At 44.3% G+C, this 18,777-nt stretch overlaps 1 protein-coding gene across 1 annotated transcript in view; it reads right to left on the bottom strand.

Annotated features, from left to right (window-relative positions):
- Positions 1-4,955: 4,955 nt before the first annotated feature.
- LOC148134755 (uncharacterized) overlaps positions 4,956-18,777 on the bottom strand; it is a 29,407-nt gene continuing 15,585 nt past the window's right edge. The window contains exons 3-4 of the mRNA XM_087985355.1: positions 6,654-6,730; positions 4,956-5,483 (exon numbers count right to left, since the gene is read on the bottom strand). Of these exons, the coding sequence (XP_087841481.1) occupies positions 4,956-5,483; positions 6,654-6,730 (605 nt within the window). The remainder of the gene's footprint in view (positions 5,484-6,653; positions 6,731-18,777) is intronic.

Genomic DNA, 18,777 nt, shown 5'->3' with positions numbered 1-18,777 from the left:
GCAGTCACACAGTGAGTATGGCCTCAACTACACATTCTCAGTAACTGTACGGTTAATGTAAATGGTCTGTCAGTGACCGTGGCCTCATCGACACACCCGCCAGTTAATATATCGCGATTGTAAAGAGTCTCACAGTGACTCTGACCTGATCTACAGACCATCCAGCAACGATGTGAAGACAGCAAAAATCTCACACTGACCCTGCTCCCAACTCCCAGTAACCATGCAGTCACAGCAAACAGTCTCATAGAGAGCCTGTCCATATCTACACACACCCCAGTGACCATACTGTCACTGCAAACAGTCTCATTCAGAGCCTGTCATAAGTCATAGAGATGTACAGCATGGATAAAGACCCTTTGATCCAACCCGTACATGCAGACCAGATATTCCAACGTAATCGAGTCCCACCTGTCAGCACCCGGCCCACATGCCTCCAAACCATTCCTATTCATATCACCATCCAAATGCCTCTTAGATGTTGCAATTGTATCAGCCTTTACCACTTCCCATGGAAGCTCATTCCAGAAACGTACCACACTCTGTGTGAAAAGGTTGCCACTTAGGTCTCTTTCATATCTTTCCACTCTCACCCTAAACCTATGCCCTCTAGTTCTGGACTCCCCGACCCCAGGGAAAAAAGACTTTGCCAATTTAAACTATCCATGCCCCTTATAATTTTGTAAACCTCTATAAGGTCATCCCTCACCCTCCGACGCTCCAAGGAAAACAGCCCTAGCCTATTCAACCTCTCCCGAAAGCTCAAATACTCCAACCCTGGCGACATCCTTGTAAATCCTTTTTGAACCATTTCAAGTTACACAACATTTACCCGATAGGAAGGAGACCAGAATTGCACTCAGTATTCCAACAGTGGCGCAACCAATGTCCTGTACAGCCGCAACATGACCTCCCAACCCCTGTACCCAACAATCTGACCAATAAGGGAAAGCATCCCAAACGCCTTCTTGAAATGACAAAAAGTAGAGGACCCAGCACTGATCCTTGTGGCACTCCACTGGTCGCAGGGCTCCAGTCTGAAAAACAACCCTCCACCACCACTCTCTGTCTTCTACTTTTGAGCCAGTTCTGCATTCAAATGGCTCGTTCTCCCTGTATTCTATGAAATCTAACCTTGCTAATCAATCTCCCATGGGGAACCTTGTCGAACGCCTAACTTAAATCCACATAGATCACATCTATCGCTCTGCCCTCATCAATCCTCTTTGTTACTTCCTCAAAAAACTCAATCAAACTTGTGAGGCATGATTTCCTACACACAAGGCCATGTTGACTATCCCTCAGCAGTCCTTGCCTTTCCAAATATATGTACATCATGTCCCTCAGGATTCTCTCCAACATCTTGCCCAACACCAACGGCTGGCTTACTGGTCTATAGTTCCCTGGCTTGTCCTTACCACTCTTCTTAAAAAGTGGCACCTTGTTAGCCAACCTCCAGTCTTCTGGCACCTCACCTGTGGCTATCGATGATACACATATCTCAGCAAGAGGCCAGCAATCACTTCCCTTGCTTCCCACCGAGTTCTAAGGTGCACCTGATCAGGTCCTGGAGATTTATCCACATTTACACATTTAAAGACATCCAGCACTTCCTCCTGTTTAATATGGACATTCTGCAAATGTCACCATTTATTTCCCTACAGTCTCCATCTTGCATATCCTTTTCCACAATAAATACTGAGGCAAAATATTCATTTAGTATCTCCTCCATTTTCTGTGGCTACACACAAAGGCCGCTTTGCTGATATTTGAGGGGCACTATTCTCTCTGTGGTCATCCTTTTGTCCTCAACTAGATACCTCCCAGTAACCATACAGCCACTGCAAACTGGCCTCATATACAAAAACCCCAATAAATATGAACACACTGTTCCCACAGTGAGGTAGAGTTGAAGGGTCAGCGGACGTGAAATGTTAACTCAGATTGTTCTTCACAGGCGCTGCCAGACATGCTGAGGTTTTCCAGCAATTTTTGTTTTTGTCTCACACTGAGGCTCGCGTGATCTCCACAACTCTCATTAACTATTCACTGAGTGTAATGAGTCTCACAGTAATTCTGCGCTGACCTGCACAGCTCCCGGTTACTGAAAACTGACTGTAAAGAGTCTGGCCTGATGTGCACAGCTCCCAGCAACTGTACAATGATTGTAAAGAGTCTCACAGTGAATCTGGCCTGATCTACACACGTTCCAGTATCTGTACGCTGACTTTACAGAATCTCACGTTGATTCTGACCTGAACTGCAGACCTCCCAGTATCTGCACAGTGTCTGGAAACACTCTCACACTGAGTGTGACCTCATTTACACACCTCTGTGTCACCATACAGTGCCTGTAGACAGTATCACACTGAGTGTGGCCTCATTTACACACCTCCCAGTCAGTATAATATCAGTGTGAAATAGTCTCTCAGTGAAACTAGCCTGATTCATGCACCACCCAGTTACAATATGGTGACTGTAAACCGTCTCATAGAGAGTCTGGCCTCATCTGCACACCACCCAGTTACTACATGGCGATTGTGAACAGTCTAACACTGAGCATGGCTTTTCTTTAAATTTCAAAATTATATTTTATTTACCAGAAATATGTTTCTGTATACATATAGTCACAAATGCAGTTTGGCCCTTTACAGTTGCATGTCATGTGACAATAAAGGATATTACAATAAAGAATATTCTGTTCAAGTAAACAAACAAAACATTGGAAATGACATGAACCAAAAACCAAAAACGCTCTTACACGCACATAATTATACCTACGGGAATCACTGGGAGGGTCTGATAACTGAGCGAACCCCCATTTCCCTTCAGCAGGAAGACCTGAGATAGTGGTCTTCCCCACTGCATCGTGGCAGCAGCTGCCCCAAGTTCTAGTCCATCCCTCTGCACGTAATCCTGGACCTTGAGATGTGTCAGTCTGCAACACTCAGTCAGGGTCAACTCCTCGCTCTGGAAGAACAACAAGTTTCAGGCAGACCAAAGAGCATCGTTCACTGAGGTAACTGTCCTCCAGGCTTAGTTGATATTTGGCCCAGTAACTATATCTTGACTGGCAACAGATTCACAGTGACCCTGTATTGTTCACCCTCCTACCAGTGTCTGTTGCCTGTTTCACAGTCAACCTCGCCTGATCCTTACTTCCTGTGAGTCAATCCTTTGTGTACTTTTCTACTTAGACCCAAACTTGGACAAATGAGCCAGATTTTCCTCCAGGACGCATGTCATTCTCCTCACTGCCTTGGTGCTACAATGTACAACACATGTCTCTCCCTTTCCCTCCTGAATAGTTCTTGTGAACCCCAACCCCCTCCCTGACCCCATCTTCCAACTGCAACTTTGGATCATCCCCACCATGGGCACTGCCATTTTTTTCTCCAGCTCGTTCATATTTCTTCACAAAAGAGAAATCATACGACTGCAAGCAGATTGCTGTCCAATGGTGGAATTAACTTTATTTTATATGCTTCAATCAAAAGTAGAAATATCACGTGTAGTTATACATGCGACTCATTTCACTGAATACAGCTGTGCAAAGAAATGATATTTCTGCTGTTCAAACCATTCCAACAGTGCAATATTGGAGAGAGAATATTTGGAAATGATGCAGAAACTGTAGATCGATTAAAGGGAAACTGAAGACATGCTGCACCCAAATTCTTCAACGATTTGGTAAATGGAATGCTTCATTCAGGCGATTAAATCTGTTTTACTCATTCTTTACTGGTATCCTTCCCATTCGATTGTTTTCCACTCTCTGAGTCACCCCAAATGTGTAGCTCCCTTCCCCTCCCCAGCATGGCCTTATCCCTTCCTTTACCGCGGTTATGTAACTGTTTCTCTTTAATGTGTGCTTTATTTCCAGGGGACATACTGCAGTCGTTGAGACCAGGACAGCCAGCTGGATCTCATCGAATATGAGTTCCCTGATTGGGGCTGTTTATCTGGCTGACAAAGAAGAAGGGTCAGTATCAGAGATGTGGTCTCTGAATGAGACAGTGAAAAACGAAAGGGCTGCTCATGTGTAAATAAAGGGGGACTTGAAGAAGGACACCAGCCTCAGTGCAAGTATTTCACATCCAACTCCAACATTGGGCTTGAATGTTACTGTATAACCTTCGTATTAGAGTCACAGTCAGAGAGTTATAGAGATATACAGCATTGAAACAGCCTAGCAGGTATCCTAAATAAATCTTGCCCCATTTCCAGCATTTGGCCAATATTCGTTAAAACCCTTCATATCCATATACCCATTCAAATGTCTTTTAATGGATGGATGGATGGGCACCAGATGAATTTCCGTAAGGAGTTCGTCAGGGTTCCTCATGGTAGGCTGGCCCGCAAGGTTAGATCACATGGAATACAGTCTATTCAGCCTCTCCCTTTCGATCAAACCCCGTAACCCTGGCAACATCCTTGGAAATGGTTTCTGAACCCTTTCAAGTATTGTTATCAAGCATCTCTGTCTGCAGTGATCAGCAGGGTTCCAATAAGGAGAAAATGAGGACTGCAGATGATGGAGATTCGAATCAAGATTAGAGTGGTGCTGGAAAAGCACAGCAGGTCAGGCAGCATCCAAGGAGCAAGAAAGTGGACGTTTCGGGCAGGAGCACTTCATCAGGAATAAGACTGCTTAGAATAAGACTGACACTGAAAACCTGGGACCAGGATTGGGTTGCATTTGCAGATGTGTTGATGGACAGGAAAAAGACATTGTGAATGCAATTGATTTTGACTGTGAGGGTTTCTTGACTTTATTGAGTGGATATTTGACTTTCTTTCTCTGATCACATCTGGTATGATTCATTGAATGACAAACAGAAAGGATATCAGTGTAAGTTAGTAAATTCAGATTATTATACTGATTTGAAATGTGATAGATGCATTTGAACAGGCAGGGCACCCCTTTACAGAAATTCCCAGATCCCTTATTATGTTTAATCAATTCTTGGAACCTGTTCAATGCAGTATTCTGGTGCGGAGCATTCTCTACATCTGAATAGTTCTTTTCCATCACACTTTCTGACATGAAACCCGGTATTCTCCACTGCAGCCAGCTTTTTCCGGATTTTCTGGTGTGGGCTCTGATCTGCATTATGTGCAAATATTTTACTGAAGACAAAATACTTGTGAATGTCTGGTTCAGTCCATATGCCCCGAAATGGGGAACTTTGCAAGGCAGGGATGATCTCACAATTCCCCGTGTTACTGAAACAGTGATCGAGACATGGGCTGTAAGTGGTGTAGAGAATGACACAGCCCACTGGCTTGTTATTGTGCTGGGTTCTGTTATTCAGCAGAGTTTGTAAAACCTGAGCCGCTGTGCGGTTCCCGTTGATCTGTGTGGAGTTCAGCAATTTACTTTCTGGGCAACGACTGCCGCTGTTCGGGAAGACAGCGAGGTAATTTCCACCTGGGTAGTTCAAGAATCCGTTCACATCGCATTTATGAAAGGATGTATTGGGCTGTCGGGGATCAAGTCTTCATGTCTGTTGGTCTTTCTGCACTGGGAAGCAGGTCAAGCCAACAGGAAGGCGAAGTATTTTCTCCTATAATAGGTCACCTGGTGCCCAGCTGCTGTGCGGAAACTGAAAGAGGTAAAGTCAGGATATCAATCAAGGAACAGTCTTTGGGTAAAAATTCTGTTTGCAGTGTCAGTGCGACCAGTTTGAGATGAGTTACTTGGAACAATGCTCATCATATTAAAGAAAACGTGAAACCCTGCAATTCACATTTCAAGTTCTTGTATGGGAAGGTCAATGTTGATTTACTTTATATCCCTGTCCCACTGTTGTAGTAAATTCTGGGATCAGTGAGGGGTTTAAAGAGAGAATCAGGGTAATTGACAGAGAGCAGAACAATGTTACTTATTTTTGTACAAATCCTCCTGCAATGAATCAGAGAATGCCACAAGCCTTCTTGATAATTCGCTCTAACTTCATTTTAAGTTCCTTTGACTGATGCATTACTTAATGCAGCATGATACACGGGATGGTAAGAAATAAATAGAGACGGGGAGAGAGAAAGAGAGAGAGAGAGAATGAGAGCTACTGGTGCAATCAGTGGGAGCTGGAGGTTGGGAGAATTGTTAACCGGAAAAATGTTTGGGGCAGACAGAGACAAACAGAATAAAAGACTTGCAGACTGACAGGAAATGGGAATAATAGCAAAGGAGGCAGAGGGAGACAAAGGGAAACTGAGAGGTGAGTGAGATGATTCAGTAAACATTAAAATGGTGCCTGTGCGGGGGGTTTGGACTTTCGCTTCAAAGCTCACTCCGATGTATTTCACCCTATCCTCTATTTCGGGGTCAGCGGTTGCTATCGATTTCACTGTTAGCGATATGACCCCGGGAAATCTCGTAATAGTTTCCCTGGAAGTTCCTTCCTCTGGGAGTAATGAGAGTCCCAGTTAATGGGCTCAGACTTATTTCCCACAGCTCCAGAGCACTGCCTATACCTGCCGTGTCCTCACCATTTCTTACCAGCCTTCTCCAGGCAACCAGGCTCTGACTTGACCTCAGATTGAGCACAGGCCCCAGCTTACAGAGATCGTCAGGTAAGATCTGTTTCACAGACACTCACCGGCGAATAATGCCAATCAAGGCACGGTTATCCAGTCCAGCCCCATCTGACATGGGGATTGTGAGCAGCACCAACAGGAACAGGCAGAGTGTCCGCATTTTGAGATTTGTCAGCACCCTTTAACCGTACTGTCGGAAAAACACAAGAATCTGAAAAGTATGAAAAAAAAACTTGTTCAATTCTTTCTACATTGGCAAGAGTGTGAAAGATATGCAGGGACACACATGTCGGCAAACAGAAAATGTCTTTCTATCGTCCTAGGTGGTGCTTGCCCAGTAATTAAGCAGAAGTTCTGATTATCTCCCATGGGTACGATTTGCAGGTGAAGATTGGAAGGCAAAATGTCCTCTCCCAGAATCAAACGCCCGGTGCTTACCTGCTCGGAGGAAACTGAAAGGGGTAAAGTCAGGGGGTGAGTTAAGGGGCGGACTTTGGGTGAAACATTCTCTGTGCAATGTCAGTGGGCCAAGTTTGAGACGAGTTACTCAGAACAATGCCCATTATATTGGACACATCGTAAAAGACAGCAATTCACATTTCAACAGTTTGCATAGGAAAGTCAATGTTGATTTACTTTATTTCCCTGTCCCAGTGTTGTAGTAAACTCTGCGATTAGCGAGAGGTTTAAAGAGAGAACCAGGGTAATGTGACAGAGAGCAGAACATTGTTCCTTATTTTTGTACAAATCGTCCTGCAATGAATCACAGAATGCCACTAGCTATCTTGATAACTCACTGTAGCTTCATGTTAGTGTCCTTTGACTGATGCCCTACTCGATGCCCCAACAGATAGAGACGGGGAGAGAGAAAGAGAGACAGAATGAGAGCTTCAGAAACAGTCCGCTGGAAGGGGACGTCAGAGAGTCAGAGAGATGTACAGCACGGAAACTGAACATTCTGTCTAACTGGTACATGCTGACCAGATATCCCACTCAAACTAGTTCCACCTGACAGCACACAGCACATATCCCTCCAAACCCTTCCTATTCGTATATCTATCCAGACACATTTTAAATGTTGCAGTTGTACTCGCCTCCAGCACTTCCTTTTTTAGCTCATTCCATACTGGTTCCATACAGTGTGAATAAAGTTGCCCCTTAGCTCTCTTTAATATCTTCCCCTCTCACCCTAAACCTCTAGATCTGGACTCCCCCACCCCAGGGATATGAATTTGTCTACTTATCCTTTCCATGTCCCTCATAATTTTGTGAACATCTAAAAGGTCACCCCTCAGCCTCAGAAAATCAAGAGAAAACAGCCCCAGCCTGTTCAGCATCTCCCTGTATCTCAAATCCTCCAACCCTGGGAACAGCTTTGTAAATCTTTTCTGAATCCTTTCATGTTTCACAACATTTTTCCGATAGGAAGGAGACCAGAATTGCATGCAATATTCCAAAAGGGGCCGAACCAATGTCCTCTACAGCCACGACATGACCTTCCATCTCTGTACTCAATACTCTGACCAATAAAGGAAAGCATACCAAACACCTTCTTCACTATCCTATCGACCTGCAATTCCATTTCCAAGGAGCAATGAACCTGCACTCCGATATCTCTTTGTTCAGCAATAGCGCTCGACCCGTACCATTAGGTGTATAAGTCCTTCTAAGACTTGCTTTCCCAAAATGTAGCACCACGCATTTATATGAATTGAACTCCATCTGCGACTTCTCAGCCAATTGGCCCATCTGATGAAGATCCTGTTGTAATCTGAGGTAACCGTCTTTGCTGTCCACTACACTTACAATTTTGGTGTCATCTGCAAACTTACTATCGATACCTCTTACACTCACATCCAAATCATTTATATGAATTACAAAAAGTAGTGGACACAGCGCCGATCCTTGTGGCACTCCACTGGTCAAAGGACACAATCTGAAAAACAACCCTCCACCACCACCCTCTTGCTTCTACCTTTGAGCCAGTTATGCGTCCAAATGGCTAGTTCTCAGTGTATTTCATCAGAACTAATCTAGCTAACTAGTCTCCCGTGGGGAACCTTGTCGAACGCCTTACTGAAGTCCATATAGAGTTAGTAAGTTTGCAGAAGACACGAAAATTTGAGGTGTAGTGGAATGCGAAGAGGGTTACCTCAGATTACAACAGGATCTTGACCAGATGGGCCAATGGGCTGAGAAGTGGCAGATGGAGTTTAATTCAGATAAATGCGAGATGTTGCATTTTGCGAAAGCAAATCTTAGCAGGACTTACACACTTAATAGTAATATCCTAGGGAGTGTTGCTGAAAAAAAGAGATCTTGGAGTGCAGATTCATATCTGCTTGAAAGTGGAATCGCAGGTAGATAGGATAGTGAAGAAGGCATTTGGAATGCTTTTTTTATTGGTCAACGTATTGAGTCCAGGATTTGCGATGTCATGTTGCGGCTGTACAGGACATTGGTTGGGCCACTGTTGGAATATTGCGTGCAATACTGGTCTTCTTCCTATCGGGAAGAAGCTGTGAAACTTGAAAGGATTCACAAAAGATTTACAAGGATGTTGCCAGGTTTGGAGGAATTGAGCTACAGAGAGAGTCTGAACAGGGTGGGGCTAATTTCCCTGGAGCATCGGAGGCTGAGGGATGATCTTATTGAGGTGTGCAATTTTATGACGTGCATGGATAGGGTAAAGAGGCAATTTTTTTCCTGGGTTCAGTGAGTCCAGAACTAGAGGCCATAGGTTTCACGTGAGAGAGGAAATATATTAAAGAGTCCTAAGGGGCAACTTGTTCACACAGAGTGTGATACGTGTCTGGAATGAGCTGACAGAGGAAGTGGTGGAGCTGGTACAATTGCAACATTTAAGATGTATTTGGATGGGCATATGAATAGAAAGGGTTTGGAGGGACATGGGCCGGGTACTGGCAAGTGGGACTAGAATGGGTTGGGATATGTGGTCGGCATGGAGAGGTTGGACAGAAGGGTCTGTTTCCATGCTGTACATCTCTATGACTCTATCTACCACTCTGCTCTCATAAATCCTTTTTGTGACTTCCTCAAAAAACTCAAGCAAATTTATGAGTAATTATTTCCCACGCACAAAGCCATGTTTACTCTCCCTAACCAGTCCTTGCCATTCCAAATACATGTACATCCTGTCCCTCAGGATTCGCTCCAACAACTTGCCCACCACCGACTTCACGCTCACTGGTCTACAGTTCCTTGGCTTGTCCTTACCACCTTTCTTAAACAGTGGCACCACGTTAGCCAACCTCCAGTCTTCCGACACCTCACCTGTGACTATCGATGATACAAATATCTCAGCAATCACTTCCCTAGCTTCCCACAAAAGTGTAGGGTACACCTGATCAGGTCCTGGGGATTTATTCACTTTTATACGTTTCAAGACATCCAGCACTTCCTCCTCTGTAATATGGACATTTTTCAAGATGTAATCATCTATTTCCCGACAGTCTATATCTTCCATATCCTCTTCCACAGTAAATACTGGTGCAAACTACTCGTTTAGTATCTACCCCATTTTCTGCAGTTCCACATAAAGGCCACCTTGATGATCTTTGAGCGGCCCTATTCTCTCCTTAGTTATTCTTTTGTCTTTAATGTATTTGTAAAACCCACTTGGATTCTCCTTAATTCTATTTGCAAAAGCTGTGTCATGTCCCCCTTTTGCCCTCCTGACTTCCCTCTGAAGTATACTCCTACTGTCTTTATACTCTTCTAAGGATTGACTCGATCGGTCCTGTCTATACCTGACATATGCTTCCTTCTTTTTCTTAACAAAACCCTCAAATTTCTTCAGTCATCCAGCATTCCCTGCACGTTCCAGCCTTTCCTTTCACCCTAACAGGAATATTCTGGAAGAATTATAAACCACAAAAAGTTTGGGGCATATGGACAAGGTGTAGAGCAACTAAAAAGCAAGGGAATAGAAGAAAGAGACAAAGAAAAGAAAAGAACTTGCAGACCACCAAGAAATAGGAATAATAGCGAAGGCGGCAGAAGGAGCCAAAGGGAAACTGAGAGGTGAGTGAGATGATTCAATAAACAGTAAAATATTGCCTGTGTTTGGGATTTGGGCATTTTCTCCAAACCTCACTCCGATTTATTTCACTCTCTCCTTTATTTCGGGGTCAGCTGATGCAATCGATTTCACTCTCAGTGTTGTGACCCCGGGAAATCTGGTGATTGTTTCTCCACATTGTAGTAAAGATCATGGGTATTTGATTGAGACTTATTTCCCACAGCTGCAGAGCAAACCCTACACCTGCTGTGTTCTCTCCATTTATTACCAGGCTGTTCCAAGCAACCAGGCTTCGATTTGACCTAAAATTGAGCACCGGCCCCTGCTTACAGAGCTGGTCAGGTAAGGTCTGTTTCACTGACACTCACCGGTGAATAATGCCAATCAAGGCACGGTTATCCAGTACAGCCGCATCTGACAAGGGGATTGTGAGCAGCACTAACAGGAACAGGCAGAGCGGCTGCATTTTGAGATTTGTCAGCACCCTTTAACTGTAATATAGCGAAAGCACTGTAAAAAACTGAAAAGTATGATAAAAAAGCAACTTGTTCAATTCATACGACATTGGCAAAAGAGTGACAGACATCTAGGGACACACAAGTTGGAAATCAGAAAATGTCTCTCTACCGTCCTGGGTGGTACTTGCCCATTAATTAAGCAGACGTTCTGGTTATCTCCGAGGGGCACGATTTACAGATGAAGATTGGAGTTTCTGCCAGTAGTTATAGGACCTAGCCAAACTTTCAGAATAGTTGCAGTGGGCCCACGGCTCTCTTGGGGGGTAGGTGGAGGAGATGTTTTGGAGAAAGTAAGGATTGCAGATGCTGGATATCAGAGCTGAAAAATGTGTTGCTGGAAAAGCGCAGCAGAGGAGGAGTCCAAGTTCAGACTCCAAGTACAACAGGACCTTGAAAATGTCCACAATGATGTGTGCTTTAATAGTACCAATAAAGGATTTATATGTCCCACAGGATATTGCACAGGTTCCCAGTAATACGCACTGATCACAAACTGACCCTGGTGTAGGTCCAGTTATTCACAACACAGTTCAACAATTTGAATGGATGTATCAAGCATAAAATATCCAGGTTTGATGACTAGAAGGCACAGTCTTTAGGTGAGAGGAGAGAGATTTAAAAGGGGTCTGAGGGCAACATTATCGCACAGAGGCTGGTTCATGTGTGGATTGAACTTCCAGAGGAACAGGCAGATGCAGGTACATTTACGACATTTAAAAGACATTTGGATTGAAACATGACTCGGAAATTTTCAGAGGGATTCTGGACAAATGCAGTGAATTAGAACCAGTTTAGTTTGGGAAACCTGCTGGGTATGGACGAGTTGCACCGAGGGGTCTGTTTCCGTGCTGTATGAAGCTATGACTCTGTGGATGTCCTTGTCCAGAGGTCACTGAAATCCAAAATGAAGGTGCTGCAGGATAGTAACATGTTAGAAAGACAAACGACATGTTGGCCTTCATTGTCCGAGGTTGGTGAGCCCACAACTGGAGGATTACGTACATTCTCGAGTGAGCATAAGAGGTATGGAGAGTAAGTTTGCAGATGACACAAAAATTGGAGGTCTAGTGCACAGCGAAGAAGGTTATCTCAGATTGCAACGGGATCTTGATCAGATGGGCCAATGGGCTGAGAAGTGGTAGATGGAGTTTAATGTAGATAACTGTGAGGTGCTGCATTTTGGGAAAGCAAGTCTAAGCAGGACTCATATACTTCATGGTAAGGTCCAAGGGAGTGTCGCTGAACAAAGAGACCTTGGAATGCAGGTTCGCAGCTCTTTGAAAATGGAGTCGCAGGTAGATAGGACAGTGAAGAAGGCATTTGTTATGCTTTCCTTTATTGGTCAGAGTGTTGAGTACATGAGTTGGGAGGTCATGTTGCAGCTTACATGACATCGGTTAGGCCTCTGTTGGAATATTGCGTGCAGTTCTGGTCTCCTTCCTATCGGGAAGATGTTGTGAAACTTGAAAGGGTTCAGAAAAGGTTTACAATATGTTGCCAGGGTTGAAGGATTTAAGCTATATGGAGAGGTTGAATAGGCTGGGGCTGTTTTCCCTGGAGAGTTGGAGGCTGAGGGGTGACCTTACAGAGATTTACAAAATCATAAGGGGCATGGATAAGGTAAATAGACAAAGTCGAAAAGTGGGCAAGTCCAGAACTAGAGGGCATATGTTTCAGGTGAGCGGGTAAAAGAGACTAAAGCGGCAACTTTATCACGCAGAGGGTGGTGCATGTATACAATGAGCTGTCAGAGGAAGTGGTGGACGCTAGTACAATTGCAACATTGAAAAGGCATTTGGATGGGAATATGAATAGGAAGGGTTTGGACGTATATGGGCAGGATGCCTGGCAGGTGGGACGAGATTGGGTTGGGATATCTGGTCGGTATGGACGAGTTTCCGAGCTGTTCATCTTAACGACTCTGTGACATTTCTTGAAGAGATACAGAACCTCTTAAAGGTGCATGTTATCACACATTGATCTATCTGGGTTCCATCTCCACCTATTCACTCAGATCTCCCCTTTCCCCCAAACACATCCAACCCAGTCTTCAATATAAATACCACTTATTCCCTGATGAAGGGTCAACAGACTCGAAGTATTAACTCTGGTTTCTTCCCACAGATGCTGCCAGTGATTGGCGGTTCACCGTATTCATTTCACAGACAGTTAGGGATGGATAATGGTGGTTAATTACCCAGTCCATACATCAAATTGCAAAAGTTGTGGTTTTCCCACTGCTTCCTCGGAGGCTCGAAAACTGCACTCCCCTCCAGAGAGAAAGAGAGAGACAGGCTGAAGGACAGTGAGTGAGAGAGAAAAACAGACAGACACATACAAAAACAGTGAGCGAAAGAGACACAGAGATAATGAGAGAGACCGTTTGTGAGAGCGACAGAGAGAGAGATGGAGAGAGACAGTGAGAGAGAGGGAGAGACAATCAGACATGCAGAGTGGGAAAGAGTGCGAAAGAAGGACAGAGAGAGAGAAGCAGGCAGACAGAGACAGTTACAGAGAGAAAGAGACACAGAGAGTGTGAGAAGCAGAGAGGGAAAGAGTGAGAAAGAGATGGCGAGACTGAGGCAGACAGGGAGTGAGAGACAGACAGAGACAGAGAATGTGTGTGTGGGAGAGAGAGGGAGTTAGTGAGCGACTCAAGGGGCAGTGAGAGAGAGACAGTGAGAGAGTGCTAGAAGAAGAGAGGCAGAAAAAAAAGATGCAAGAGACATAGATGGGGAAAGAACAAGAAAGAAGGACAGAGAGAGCGACAGCAAGAGATCAAAAGTGTCTGGGTGCGGGAGAGCGAGAGAAGCAGTGTGAGAGAGAGGTTACGTGAAGGACAGAGAGCCTCAGAGATAGAGCGAGTCAGAGACAGAATAGAAACAGAGAGATACAGAAGGAAGGAAAGATAGAGAGACATGAGAGAGGGGGGTGAAGCAAGAAAGAGAAACAGAAAGAGAGACATGAGAGGGAGAAAGCAAGAAAGAGGAACAGAAATAGTCGCTGAGAGAGCATGTATGTCAAAAGGAGATACTGTGAGGGAGAAAGCGAAGATAATGTGAGAGAGGGGAAGTGACAGGGACAGTGAGAGACACAGAAAGAGAGAGTGGGAGACAGTAACAGAGAAAGACTCACAGTGTGTGTGAGAGAGGCGGAGTGGGAGAGATTCAGTGAGGGAGGGAGAGAGACAGAGGAAATGAAGGAGTGAGAGCCAGTTAGACAGAGAGATGGCGAGTTTCTACGACAGAAAGAGCGAGAGGGAGAGACGGTGACGGAGATAAAGAGACAGAAAGCATGAAAGAGAGAGAGAATGAGAGTGACACAGGAAAAAAAAGGAGAAAGAGGGACAGAGTGAGATGGATAGTGAGAAAGAGAGACAGGTTAAGAGAGAAACTATTCAAAAGAGAAAGAGAGAGAGACAAGAGACAGAGATACTGTGAAGGACAGAGAGAGAGGAATTCAGAAACGGAGAGAGGCACAGAGAGAGACACAACAAGAGAGAGACATGAGAGATAGAGCGGGGGTAAAAACAATGACTGCAGATGCTGGAAACCAGATTGTGGATTAGTGGTGCTGGAAGAGCACAGCATTTCAGGCAGCAGCCAAGGAGCTTCGAAATCGACGTTTCGGGCAAAAGCCCTTCATTAGACCTTCATCCTGGGCTTTTGCCCGAAATGTCGATTTCGAAGCTCCTTGGATGCTGCCTGAACTGCTGTGCTCTTCCAGCACCACTAATCCAGATAGAGCGGGGGAACGAGCCAGAAAAAGGAACAGAGAGAGTCATAGAGATTCATTGAGGGAGACAACAAAACAGTGAGAGTGAAAAGAAGATTGACAAGAAACAGTGAGAAAGAGAGACATTGAGAGAGAGAGAGAGAGAGAGACAGTGTCAGAGACAGAGAGACAGACAGAGTGCGAGAGAGAGAGAGAGTCAGTGACAGAGAAAGAGACAGACGGAGAGAGACACTGAGACAGAAAGAGTGAGCGAGAGAGAGGGACAATGATAGCGAGAGGGAGGAAGAGTGGGAGACAGTCAGAGAGAGAAAGAGAGAGAGAGAGAAGGAGCAATCGAACCAAACGAAGAGAAACAGACAGAGAGAAGCATAAAAAAGAGTCACCAACCTGAACCATCTCTACTCTGAACCAATTAATGACTCTGCCCTTGAGTCCTCAACTTATGTCACTGTCCCTGTTGGGCCTCTCCTTTTCATACAGCCAGGTAATTACATCTTACAAAACATTCATTGTGGCAAAACGAACCGCAACATGTCCATCCATCTCTTAGGTCAACAGGGATAGAATGCAAAGTGTTAAAACAATTTGATTCCATTTGCATGTTCCTTTGCTTGAAATTAATTTAATGCCAATGCACCATTGTCTTGTTCCAAACTCTGCTCAGGGTGAGACATTTATTCAGCAACCATCAACTCAATGTGTGTGTTTAATTAAATAACTTCCACTTGTTTTTTTAACGAGGTAAATAGTTTTGCATGCAATACTTACTGTCACAAGCAGCACTTCATCTGAGGAAATACTTTTATGTTGATCTCTCCACTGACAACATACCCTTCCATCATAAGCTCCGCGATAATGAGCACTTTACTCAAAGACACAACTCAACTGACATCTGGCAATTGGACAATCTGGCAGTGAAGCATTGCCTCCCCACTACTGCTGAAAAAGTGACAGTCTGCATACTCTGTATTCTTTAGATCAGACTGGTGCTGAGAAAGCACAGCAGGTCAGGCAGCATCCAAGGAGCATGAAAATCGACGTTTCGGACAAAATCCGTTCATCAGGAATAGAGGCAGGAAGCCTCCAAGGTGGAGCAAGAAAGAGGGGGTGGGGGGAGGCTGGGGAGAAGGTAAAAAAGAGTACAATAGGTGAATGGGGGTGGGAATGAAGGCGATAGGTCAGAGAGGAAGATGGGGTAAGGTAGCAAAGAGTGCAATAGGTGAATGGGGTGGGAATGGAGGCGGTAGGTCAGAGGGGAGGGTGGAGCAGATAGGTGGGAAGGGAGATTGACAGGTAGGACAGGTCATGAGGACACTGCTGAGCTGGAATGTTGGAACTGGGGTAAGGTGGGGGAATCTGTAGTCTGCTTTGTTAGCAATTAAATCAAAGATTGTAACTGTTTCATCATTTGAAACAAATTTAAGTTCCAATCATGAGCAAAAGCTCAACAAAATTTAATCATGGAATCCAGGGGAAGATAAAGATTGTTGTTAATTAATGAAAGTAGTGTATAAAGCTGATGTTGGGTGGGATGGGTGTCTTGTGGTGCACTGGGAATGAACAGTTTGGTTTATAAATGCTGCTGTTAAACCCCAGGCCTGGGGATTCAGAACACATTTTTAAATTCAGTACAGTAGGACGAAAAAAATACATTAAGAGAGAAAACAACATGAAATTTAACCAGTGATAGAGATGTAATTGTTTGAAAAAGCGTTCTACAGATAAACCAAAAGCTGATCAGAAAAGACAAATATGTACCAGATTGGCAGCGAAAGATCATGATCACTGCAACCAATATTCTGAGGATTCCGAATGTTGATCTTCAGATTCTAGGATTATATTAATTTCCCAGTACTACTTCTGTTCACGAATGACCAATTCATCGATCTGCTCATTTTCACTAAGACATTGCTTCTCTTTATTATTGAGAAGTGGAGTGATTGTTCCTCTCTGAAGACAGACCCAAAATATCATTCTTATTTCTCTGTTATTCATACCGTCACAATTGCAGGTTTCCTTGCCTCTGCCACTTGTCGGTGCATATCTGTCTTTTATGATTACCTTTTAGTTTATCTTGAGAAAGCTGTTAAAACACTTGTTTTTGTCTCTCACTAGCTTATTTTCATGTTGTTATTCTCCTCTTAATGCATTATTTTGATTAAACGTGCTTTACTGAATTCGAAAGAGTTCCAAATACCCAGAAGCAGGGTTTAACGTCAGCTTTTTATATGGATTTTTAGAAAAACTAACCTTTTTAACTAATCAACCTCTTCGGAGATGTTAACACACACCTCTGGAGCATGGGTTTGGACACTGCCACTGACCATAATTCTCCCCTCCCACCCAACATCAGCTTTATACACGTCTTCCTTTAATAAACAACAATTTTTACCTTCCCCTGGATTCCATGATCAGATCGTGTTGAGCTATTGCTCATGACTGGAACTTAAATTTGTTACAAATGATGCAACAGTTAAAGTCTTTGATTTGAATGCAAGCAAACCAGACTTCAGAGTATACAGACTGTCACATTATCAGGAGCAGTGAGGAAGAAATGCTTCACTGTCAGTTTGTCCACTTGCAAGATGTCAGCTGTTTTTTGTCTTTGAGTAAAGTGCACCTTATTGCTGATTTTGTGTGGGAAGGTAACGCTTCCAGTGGAGTGATCAGCACGAAAGTATTTCCTCAGATGAAATACATGCTTCTGACAGCAGCATTGCACACAAAATCCTATTTCTGTCATTAAAAAAAAGAGTAGACTTTATTTAATGAAACACTCACATTGAATTGTTGGATGCTGCATAAATGTCTCGCCTCGAGAAGAGTCTGGAACCAGCCAAGAGAATGTCGTCATCAAATGGGTCCGAAGCAAACGAACATGCAAATAGAATCTAATTGCTTTTACACTTTGCATACTATCCCTATTGACTTAAGAGTTGGGTGAATGTGCTGTGGTTCATTTGGCCAAGAGCTTGTTTTGCAAGTTGTACTAAGTTGGAGGAAGGCAAATTTTGATGGTATTTGGCAAGAATATTCAATATTTGATTAGTAGCAGTTATTCGCAGGTGAAGGGACAGCTAAAAATGGGAAGCTGCCAAACATGAGATAATCAGAATACAGAACCAAGATGAAGTACAGGGCTGGTAGGTGTTAGGTGGGGTAAAAATTCCCATTAGACACCCTGGACTAAAACCCTCTCGACTTGGACATGGGTTTGTGGAATTTACATTTAAACGAAGAGTCACTGAGTTGTCTGGCTAAGACAGAGTAGGCAATAAGCAAGCCTAGGGGCAGCAGTCTGGAACAGGGGTAAGATAAAGGAAGGCCTCCACAAATGTCTCAGCTAAAAGACAGTGAAGGAGAAAGTGAGGGCTGCAGATGCTTGCGATCAGAGTCGAAACGTTTGGTGCTGGAAAAGCACAGCAGTTCAGGCAATGTCCGAGAAACAGGAGAGTCGACGTTTCGGCCATATGCCCATCATCAGGAATGTGGGACGGGAGGAAGGGAACTGAAAAATAAACGGGGGGTTTGGTGGCGAGGCTGGGGGTGTTATCTGGGAAGGTGATAGGTAGATGCAGGTGGAGGAGAGGGTGTTCGGTCGGAGTGGAGGGTGCAGTGCATAGTTGGGAAGGAAGATGGACAGATAGGACACCTCAAGAGTACGGTTCCGAGTTGTAGGGTTGGTTCTGGGGTGAGGTTGGGTGGAGAGGAGATGAGGAGACTGGTGAATTCGATGTTGATGCCATGTGGTCGGAGGGTCCTAAGTTGGAAGATGAGGCGTTCTTCTTCCAGACGTTGAGACACTTGGATTTAGTAGTGGAGGAGGCTCAAGACCTGCATGTTCATAGTGGAGTGGGAGCGGGAATTGCAGCGTTCAGTCACAGGGCATTGGGTTTGTTTCGTGCGTGTGTACCAGCGATGTTCCCTGAAATGATCTGCGTG

The sequence above is a fragment of the Chiloscyllium plagiosum genome, unplaced genomic scaffold, assembly GCF_037043375.1.
Source record: "Chiloscyllium plagiosum isolate Xiang-an unplaced genomic scaffold, Cpla_swu_hap1 HiC_scaffold_52, whole genome shotgun sequence".
In the NCBI taxonomy this organism is placed as follows: Eukaryota; Metazoa; Chordata; class Chondrichthyes; order Orectolobiformes; family Hemiscylliidae; genus Chiloscyllium; species Chiloscyllium plagiosum.
The sequence above is the reverse complement of the archived record's forward strand: the minus strand, read 5'-3'. Positions and strand labels throughout refer to the sequence as shown.